Source organism: Oryza sativa, chromosome 11 (assembly GCF_034140825.1).
Source record: "Oryza sativa Japonica Group chromosome 11, ASM3414082v1".
In the NCBI taxonomy this organism is placed as follows: Eukaryota; Viridiplantae; Streptophyta; class Magnoliopsida; order Poales; family Poaceae; genus Oryza; species Oryza sativa.
The window spans coordinates 26,441,738-26,452,299 of record NC_089045.1 but is presented as its reverse complement, the minus strand read 5'-3'; the positions used below and the strand labels follow the sequence as shown (position 1 = coordinate 26,452,299).

General features: G+C 42.2%; 2 protein-coding genes across 2 annotated transcripts; both read left to right on the top strand.

The window, feature by feature from the left end:
• Nucleotides 1-3,143: 3,143 nt before the first annotated feature.
• On the top strand, nt 3,144-7,346 carry LOC136354221 (uncharacterized). The gene is made up of 4 exons (XM_066305912.1): nt 3,144-4,248; nt 4,331-4,519; nt 5,243-7,186; nt 7,333-7,346. The coding sequence occupies exons 1-4, from the start codon at nt 3,144-3,146 to the stop codon at nt 7,344-7,346; spliced, it is 3,252 nt and encodes a 1,083-aa protein (XP_066162009.1).
• A 214-nt stretch (nt 7,347-7,560) lies between these two features.
• On the top strand, nt 7,561-9,794 carry LOC112937007 (uncharacterized). The gene is made up of 9 exons (XM_066305911.1): nt 7,561-7,704; nt 7,795-8,068; nt 8,158-8,260; nt 8,406-8,542; nt 8,628-8,706; nt 8,810-8,930; nt 9,023-9,177; nt 9,264-9,697; nt 9,787-9,794. The coding sequence occupies exons 1-9, from the start codon at nt 7,561-7,563 to the stop codon at nt 9,792-9,794; spliced, it is 1,455 nt and encodes a 484-aa protein (XP_066162008.1).
• Nucleotides 9,795-10,562: the final 768 nt, after the last annotated feature.

Genomic DNA, 10,562 nt, shown 5'->3' with positions numbered 1-10,562 from the left:
GGGATGTGAACATATAGTAAACATGTCCTACTAGGACATGTCCCCTCACGAAGAAGTGTCTCTTGCTATGGTTAAGTTTTTGCGTTTTCGGAATTTTTTTTCGATCATCCGATTTTCACGTATGGGTGTGCCACCCGCACGCAAAAATAGTGATTTTCGCTGACCCTTTAGTGCGTGCGGGTAGCGATGCCGCACACGTAAACCCCTTATGGACTATCTGCAAAAAATCATTTTGTACTAGTGTTTTTAATACAAGCCATCAAAATGGGAAAATAACGAATTATCCAGCATACAAGATCAAATTCGAGGCTAACAATAGTCCATGCTACAGATTGGTGACTAGTATGCCTAATCTTCTATATACAAACTCGCCGGAAATGGCTGCTCTGGGCGGCGATTTACGCTGTCGTGGCCCTTGCCGTTGCTTGGCACGTCATCCAGCCGGAGCCCAGGGGTGGATTTGGAGCGCGGTCGTTGCGCGCGTTCTCCGCCGTTGGATGACCATCGTGCGTCGGTGCGTTTGGCATGCCACATTTTCCTTTTTCTCGTCCGCTGGTTCTCTGCGTTGCGTCCGCCACGTGTTGTTCCCTGTGTGGTGGCCTCATTTGGTTGGTTTGTGTGCGGTGCATTGCGCCGCGCGCAGGGTAGGGTGGGTGTCCTTGCCATTGTTTTCTCCGGTGTTATGCGTTGCGTGGTGCATTTCTTTGTTTTTTGAGGTAGCCATGGTCCACAGATTGCCTGTGGCTGCCGTGTGGGCCGCATGGCCTCTGCCTGTTCGTACCTAACGTGGAACAGGTCTATGCTGTTTGCCTTAGCTGCTGTGTCAGATTGCTTTGGTCGCTTGGTGCGCGTGTGCGCTGTGTCCATGGCACAGTTTCTCTCTGGCCGGTGGGTCTGCTTTATTCTGAACCTGTGTGTTACGGTCTAGGACCATATGCTGTTGGAGACCGCGCCTGTAGTGGGATTACTCTGTGATGGCTTCTCCGCTATTGGTGCGTTTGCGTGGGTTGTCAATATCAGGCATCGCTGTGGTCCTGGTGTATGCGCCCCGTTCCTCTGCGTCCTGGGCCATGTCCAATCCGCTTGGATGCTTGGTTCATTCGGCTTGGTCCATGCAGTCTTCTTCTTCTGCAGCCTATGCTGTTAGGCTGTGTTCGGCTCCATCCATTCCCAGCGCGCACAGTGAACACGGAAAACGGAGTGATCCATTAGCGCGTGATTAATTAAGTATTAGCTAAATTTTTTTTCAAAAATGGATTAATTTAATTTTTTTAAGCAACTTTTGTATAGAAACTTTTTATAAAAAATTGCACCATGTAGTAGTTTGAAAAGCGTGCACGGAGGAAAAGTACTGTGCGCGTTCCCAGCTCCCTCAGCCGAACACAGCTAATCTCTGGTCAGGTTTTCTTGGGTTGTAGCTAGGTGCGCTGCACTTATATCGCTGATAGGTGGGGCAGTGTCATCTCAGCTAGCCATTTGTTTGGTTCCTATTTGTGGGTGTTTGGTGTGCAGGTGTACATGATTGTTTGCTTCCTTGCTGCAGCTCGGCGGAGAACCCCTTCTATCTTTGTCTGTATATATTACTACTTGCGTTTCTCTTTCTTTCTTCCCTTCGGTTTCTCCTCCTCTCGTCGGTTTCTTCGCTCCACTGTTCTGTTCCTTGCTCGAGAAACTCCCACTCGTTTTGCTCCTGTTCAACTTTTCGTTATGGCGTGGTAAGGCCTGGATCAATGCGTGTGGTTCTCCTGTCCGTTCTGTCATTTGGGTTTTATGTTTGTTCTCTCTTGTTTGTTTGCTTATGACTGCGCGGCTGTTCTTGCTAGCATTGACCCTGCACCTTTTGTTCCATTTAGGGGAGGCGATCTGCATGGGCTGCAATGGACCTTTAAAGGTTCCTGATCATCTTCCATTGCACGTGTGCGGGCTGCTTCTAAGACCTAGCAGGTACTTTTGGTTGTTGCTGGTTTCATTGGCCTTGTGTTATGCTTTGCTTCCTACATTCTTATTCACTGATCATGCTCCGTTCTCTGCAGCTCTGTTCCGTCTTCTTCCTTGCCTCTGTTCACAGCTTGTGTGTTCGCTTCGTGGTGCGTTTTAGTGGATTCTGCCTGTCGACGAGCATATTCCTTGCTAAAGGTATTCCCGCGCTATTAATCTTTCTGTCCTTTATTTATGGTTGATTGGTTTAGTATTTTGTTTCTATTGCCTGCATTCATCGCTGTCTAAATCTGCATGTGGTTGCTCCAGAGCTTTCGGTCGTTTTATATTGTTCGTTCACTGTATCTGTGTGGTTTGAGCCACTTTTTTTGCCCGTGTTCTTTGCTTCATTCTTTTCTTGCCTCTGTAAAATTATGATGGCAGTTAGAAACGCATGCTATGGATAGAGTGCGTAGGGTACGTGCCAGCCGGCAGAGAAGGGCCACAAATGTTCTGTCCCAACAGAGTGCAATGCATATAGAACATGCTATCGTTCCGCTAGGGCAGCCCCATCAGGAAAGTCGGTGCAAGAGGAAATGTTCGTTGATGGATTTTGCACCTCAGCTGGCAAAGTTAAATAGGCAAAGGCGTTCCCTCCTGCGTTCAAATATGGATCCGTCCGTTCCTTTGGCCAATGTGGATGGTATGCTCTTTTTGTTGTCTGTGATGGTAGGCTTGTTTTTTTTCGTGCAGTTTAGGTTCATAGGCCGTTTTACTGTCTTTGTTCGCAGCAAATCGCACTGCACGAGCCAACGGTAGTTCCTCCCGGACAGACAAGGAGTATATCCGATTGCTAAAGGGTTCGGCCGCTGTTCTGAATACGTGCACGTAATGTATTGTTTTTTTACACGAGACTATTTTTGACATTGTCCAGCGCTTTTGTGGCAGCATCATACCCAGACAGATCATACTATGGCCCTCCGACGTATGAATGCCCGTATTGTCGTGCCATGTTCTGGTACCAGGAGAGGGTCAAGAGTGCATCTGCTATTTCAAAAAGAAAAATAATTTACAATCTATGTTGCAAAGGAGGACGCATACAATTGCCAAAACTGCATGCCCCTCCTGAGCCACTAGCATCATTATTGAACTATAATGGTGATGCACGTTCGAAAAATTTTTTGAGGCAAATACGATCGTATAATTCGATGTTTGCTTTCAGCTCAATGGGTGCAGCTATTGATAAATCGATTAACACTGGAAATGCACCTTATGTATTCAAGATCAATGGAGTTGTGCACCATAGGATTGGTACTCTTGTGCCATCCTGTGGCTCACCTCCCAAATTTGCGCAATTATATGTGTATGATCCAGAAAATGAATTACAAAACCGATTAAATATATTTGAAAACGACGGTGATAATTCAGATAAAGCAGATCCTGAGATAATTCGTGCCCTATCATCGATGCTTGATGCTGAAAATACTCTTGTCCAGAGCTTTAGGTATGCTAGAGAACGTGTTATTCGGCATGGCAATCAGCAAGTGACACTTCGCCTTTTAGGTTGCAATGCAAAAGACGATGTGCAATACAATTTACCAACGAACAGTGAAATAGCTGCTATTATAGTAGGTGATTTTTCTGCGAAAGAATACAAATTTGATGTGCTTGTCTACGATAAAGGTCGTGGCCTGCGCCAGATTTCTCCCTTGCATCCATCTTATATGGCATTGCAATATCCTTTGTTATTTCCATATGGTGAACGCGGATTCCATTTAGGCATTAAATACAGTAACTATGATGGAATTGGCAAAAAGTATGTCACGATGCCGGAATATTATAGATATGAAATGCATTACAGACTAAATGAATCAAATCCTTTCACATGCTATGGTCGCTTGAGCGATCAAATCGATGTTGATATATTTTCTACTATTGAAACAAATAGGCTACAGTACTTCATCGATCATCAAAAAGAGCTGCGCTCTGAGTCTGTAGATGGAATTGTTGATGCAATTGATAAAGGTGTCACTGATGGAGATTCAGTTGGCAAGCGTGTCATACTTCCTGCTAGCTTCACTGGAGGAAGAAGATATATGGTCATGAATTATCAAGATGCGATGGCAATATGTCGTGTCTATGGGCCTCCTGACCTTTTTGTCACATACACATGTAATTCCAAATGGCAAGAAATTGCAGATGCGATTCGATTTGAGCCTGGCCAACAACCATCTGATAGAGCTGATATTATTGTGCGTGTGTTTAACATGAAAGTTAATGAATTTATAACTGATATTAGGGAAGGCAGAACTTTTGGTAAAGTTCTTGCAGGTATGGTCACAATTTTGTTAGTTCATAGCGTATTAAGGCCATTGGTGTGGCACTCATCAACCTTTGTTCTTAATGATTACAGTGTTGTACACTGTTGAATTCCAGAAGCGTGGCCTTCCACACATACATTGCTTAGTTTGGCTTGCTGCTGCCACTGCCGATGTCTCAGCCTCTATAATAGATGGGTTTATCTGTGCTGAAATACCTGACTATGACACCGACCGGCTAGGATATGAATTGGTTAGCGAGTTTATGATGCATGGTCCTTGCGGTGATGCGAACAAGAAGTGTCCTTGTATGAAAAACGATAAATGTTCAAAACATTATCCTAAAGATTTCCAAGATGAAACCATTGTTGATGAATCTGGGTTTACAATCTATAGACGAAGAAATGATGGACGATCTATCATGAAGAATGGGATCCTTTTAGACAATAGATCAGTTGTACCCTACAACATGGCTTTACTGAAAAAATATGAGGCACACATAAATGTTGAGTGGTGTAACAAATCAAATTTGATAAAGTATTTATTTAAATATATTACAAAAGGCCATGACCGAGCTAGGATCTATTTTGAAACAACAGGAAAAACACAAAATGCATCACCAAATCATGACCTTGCTCCACGCAATGAAATATTAGAATACATGGATGCAAGATTTCTCTCAACCTGTGAGGCACTTCATCGATTATTTGAATTTGATATACATTATAGAGTGCCACCTGTTGAGCGATTGGTTGTCCATCTGCCTGGGAAAAACTTTGTGAGATACGAGAAGGGAGCTGACCTACGGGCAGTCCTTGAGAGTCCTGGTGCAAAACGGTCTATGCTTACTGAATGGTTTGAAACTAACAAAAAAAATTCTAAGGCCCATTCATTGACATACTGTGAGTTTCCTAAGGAATGGACATGGGAGCCATCATCTAAAACTTGGCACGAGCGAACACCTGCTCCTAAAATTGGCAGAATTTATTATGTGCATCCAACTGCAGGCGAGCTTTACTATCTTAGGATGTTGTTAATGATTGTCAAAGGTGCTCAAAGCTATGCTGATGTTCGCACATACGATGGTGTTGTTTATGGCACGTATAGAGAGGCATGTGAGGCACGAGGGCTTCTTGAAGGAGATAATGAATGGCATCTCCTTTTTGATGAGGCCATAGTGACTGCGTCTTCAGCGCAGCTTAGACAACTTTTTGTGACAGTCCTTCTTTACTGTTCTGTTGGTGATGTTCGTTCATTGTTTGATAAATACTGGCTATACATGACTGATGACATACATAACAGGCTAAAAAAGGCCCTTGACAATCCACACTGTGTGATTCCACATGACCACTTGCTTAACATGCTACTACATGAGCTTATTGCTGTATTTGCAAATAGCGGTGGTAATATCAAAGATTTTAACCTGCCACATCCATCATCTGTTCCACATGTTCTTGGTACTAATAGATTAATCGATGAAGAAATCACAATTGACCCACTTATGCTTGCTATGCATGCAGACTCTTTCGTACAGCAGTTGAATAATGACCAGATAACTGTTTTTAACACTATTTGTTCTCGTGCTATCGCTAATGAACCTGGTTTCTTTTTTGTGTCTGGTCATGGTGGAACTGGCAAGACATTTCTCTGGAATACAATAATTGCAAAACTTAGATCACAAAACAAGATTGTTCTTGCTGTCGCTTCATCAGGGGTAGCATCTCTCCTATTGCCTAGAGGTAGGACAGCTCATTCTCGGTTTAAAATACCAATCGACATTGATGAAACAAGCATCTGTAATATAAAACGAGGCACAATGCTTGCTGAGCTTTTAGCTGAAACTGCATTGATCATATGGGATGAGGCTCCAATGACACATAGGCGATGCTTTGAAGCATTAGATCGAACGCTACGAGATATTTTATCAGAGACATGCCCTTCAAATTCTATTATACCTTTTGGAGGAAAGCCTATTGTCCTAGGTGGTGATTTCAAACAAATACTCCCAGTTATTCCTAAAGGATCCCGTCAGGCTATAATCAATGCATCTATCACGAACTCAGAACTATGGAAACATGTAGCGCTACTCAGCCTGAATATAAACATGAGATTACTCAATCCAATGTTACCAGACAATCAAAAAAAAGAATTGCATGATTTTAGTCAATGGGTTTTAGCTATAGGCAATGGCACTTTACCTATGACAGCAAAGGAAGGTGAGAATTATCCTGCATGGATCACAATTCCCGATGATTTACTTGTTATGACTAGCGGTGACAAAATAGCTGCTATTGTTCATGAGGTTTACTCAGATTTCCTTACGTGCTACAGAGACATTGAATATCTGGCTTCTCGTGCAATTGTTTGTCCTACTAATACAACGGTTGATGAAATAAACGATTATATTATTGGTTTAGTGCCAGGAGATTCTAGAGTATACCTAAGTTGTGATACCATATCAAAAAGCTCTGAGCAAATTCCAGATTTCGATCTGTTATACCCCCTAGAGTTTCTGAATTCAATAAATGCTACTAACTTTCCAACGCATAAACTTGTTCTTAAAGAAGGTGTTGTTGTAATGCTGCTACGAAATCTTAATCAATCAATTGGGTTATGCAATGGAACAAGGCTATTAGTCACAGTTTTAGGAGACAGAATTTTACAGTGTATAGTACTGACTGGATCAAACATTGGTGAAACTGTTTACATACCTCGAATCACACTTGGCACCACAAAGATGAAATGGCCTTTTACACTGCAGAGAAGGCAGTTCCCTGTTCGAGTTTGCTATTCAATGACCATCAATAAAAGCCAAGGTCAAACACTCCAGCGGGTTGGCGTATATCTTAGGAAGCCTGTCTTCACACATGGGCAATTATACGTTGCTATTTCAAGAGTAACAAGCCGATCAGGGCTAAAAATATTAATTGAAAATGATGATGGATCATGTGGTACACAGACAAAAAATATAGTTTACTCTGAAGTGCTCAGCGCTACAGTCCAAGCGGTGATTTCCCGCACGTTATATCTTTTTTTTTTGCTTTTCATCACTTCGTTGTATTTTCAGCAGAGTAATGTGCATGTGTTACTATTGCAGGCTCCGCCGCTTGATGCTTGAAATTTTTTACCACAGTAATACCCAAATTTGTACATATATTTTGGAATAAATGTCTTTCAGCCTCAAGTACTATAGACTATGTGTATGGTACATAGTATATTGCCTTTTGTCATGTATAGTATCCTGCCAAGCAATCTTTTGACTGTTATATCTTATCCAACCATTTTACCCATTCTAAAATAGTTCTATGCTCATTGCAGGTCCAAGATGGCACATGTGCTCATTTCACAGCTGTCCTGTGGAGACTTAAACACAAGGATCCTTGCAAGAGTTTCTAGGTTATGGGATTTCTGCGATCTCAACGGCAGTGGCAATATTTTCCACACTGATCTTGTGCTGCTCGATCAGATGGTAATGATGTGACTATGACATTTATTCATCGATGCCTATTAGGCTATAGTGCCAACTCTCTTGATAACATTATTTACTTTAAAAATGCAGGGAAACAGCATTCACGCTCAGATTTATCCACCTGCAATTGACAGCCTGAGGCCTTTGCTTAAGGAACAAAAGGTTTACTATATTGACTCCTTTACTGTGAGGTATGCGAATAGGACATACAGGCCAGTCGACAATAGCCTAATGATTGTGTTCAGTAAATGGACAACATTTGAAGAATACATTGAGCCCGCTGCTGATTTCCCTGGCATAACTTTTTCATTGACACCATTCAGTGATATCCCCAATTTAGTGGACAAGACCATCTTCTATGTTGGTAATGAGATTCTTCTACACAGCTATATTTGTTGTATCAATAATCCATACTATCTCATCATTAATTAGGCTTATATGGCATGCAACCAGATGTCATGGGTGTCATCACTGAGGTTGGTTCGCCAACCGTTGTGCGGCCGAAGTCAAGGAATGCTGATAGCTTAAAAAGAACAATACAGATATGTGATGCAAGGTGTCTTTGCTCAGACTGAATATCCCTATGTTTAATTGCAATTTTTACCTTTTCCTTTGATGCATGCATAGATTCTTAGTACGCTGCTGCTTTCTTAAATTACACTCACACTGTTTCCTTTTTTCTATTCATGGAAAAACAATAGCAATTCAACAATGCCTGTTACACTCTGGGGAGAAAGGGCTGATGCTTTTGACGCTAATAGTGTATACAATGCTGGCCAAACTCAGGCCCAAGTTATTGTCTTTGTTGGGACACTTGTCAAAGATTACACAGGATTAGGTTCGTTTTCACTACGCATTTTCACTTCTATGTTGTTTATTCTAGCCATCTAACGCTATGCTTTTATTTGGTTCATGCTATACAGGTCTTACAGTGACTGGTAGTTCGCCGTGCAAATGGTATCTAAACCTTGATATTCCTGAAGTGCTAGAACTCAAAGAGAGGTGAGGCTGCCTACTTGAACTCATGTTTATAATCCATTGCCATGATGTGTTCTCACTCCTTGTGAAACAGTTAGTTAACTTTCAACGTGATATAACTATGTAGCTTCAGTGCAAACTTTCGTCCAATCAGCTGGGTTGATAACCCAGCAACAGGTTACAACCAGGACACTGCAGAGGAAAAAACTATTCAAGAAATACTTGCCCTCAATCCTCACAAAAACAGGGTACCTCCTTGCCAGTTTTTTGTTCAATACATCGCTGCACATTTTCTCACTTTCAATAATAGTGATATCATTTCTGTTCTTTGCTTTTTCAGAGTACACGTTTCATTGTCAATGTCACTGTTAGGAGGATATGCAGCGAAAATTCCTGGTGGTACAATTCATGCCGATTATGCTATAGAACTTCTAAGCCATACGGTTCTAGCTACAAATGCTCAAGCTGTTCTAACATAGGAATACCAGATCCAAGGTTCATACCACACCTCATTCCAGATTTTTCCATGCTTACTAATTGTGCTGCACACATTAATATACACATGTATATTACCCATGTAGATATAAAGTAGTGCTCATCGCCGGTGATGCCAGCTCCAATGCTACATTTATCCTTTTTGGAAGAGTTGCACACCGCCTCATAAAAAAATCAGTGGAATCTCTCATTGAGGACAATCCACCAGATAGTGATTACATTCCAGCTGAGATCGCAGCGCTTGTTGATAGCACATTTACATGGAATGTCAGCTTTACACGTGATACTGTCAAAAGAAGCCAAGAATCTCTCCAGGTTAACAGCATTGTTTCCTCTGGCCCTTCAAATGAGCCACTGCTGCTTATGCCACCGGGTTCTTCCCAGGAACCATCAGCTATTGCATCCGCAAGCTCCAGCAGTTCTGTCCAAACAGGGCCCCAGCAAAGCCAAACAAGCTCTGAATCACAACAGCTCGTCCAGCAAGGGCACAGCACTTCAACCCCAACAAAGTCACCTATTGGTACTCCCACACAGAGCACACCAACCAGCAAACCAAGTTCTTCAACACCAGAGAAAAAAAACATCGTTGTTTCAATGTGCCACATGCAGCCTCTTAGCACCAATGTTGACACTGCTATTAAGGTACAACACTTGTCATTACCTTTCCTGCCCATATTGTTCTTCCTGCCACCCTATTTAGGTTTTCACCCCATACATAATCTTGCAAGGCCAATCGTTGTGCGCAGGATGAGGTCAAACATCCAGAGCATGCTCCTGAAACAACTGTTGTCACTAATTCTCCTGAGTCCAAGGTATTCCTGCTTTTCTTTCCTTTAAGCTTAGACCTAACCACCTAAACATTCTTTGTTCTACAAGGCAAAACAAACAGCTAAACATGCAGAGGACATTCCGCAAACAGCCGCAACATCAGCTACTACAGCCACAGCCAAGAAAAGGTTCTTACATAAAAGTTGCTTGCATCTATATTTCACTCCCTTTTTCCATTATTACTAACATGTCCTTATACCTCAACAGGGAAAAACCTGCGCTCCTACATCCAAGTGCTAAGAAGCTCTTCAAGGATGCTCCTTAGTAGACACACAGGTGTAGGTTACCACTCACAACACACATTATTTACCTGCAAATACAATATGGAAACACAGTCCTGACCCCCAAACTTTTCCATCTTGTATGCAGCAAATAACAGCTCCACATGCAGTTGCGTAGCAAGGCTTTTGCTTATGTGTACATAGGCCATCAACCTGGATACAGCGCAGAAGGAGCCTCCTTCCTTTATTTAGGCTAAGAATCAAGTTCTTTTGTTCATGGCTTTCGTCCATGGTCGTTATCGTAGGGAAATGCTGCCTATGTTTGCTTCTGCTACT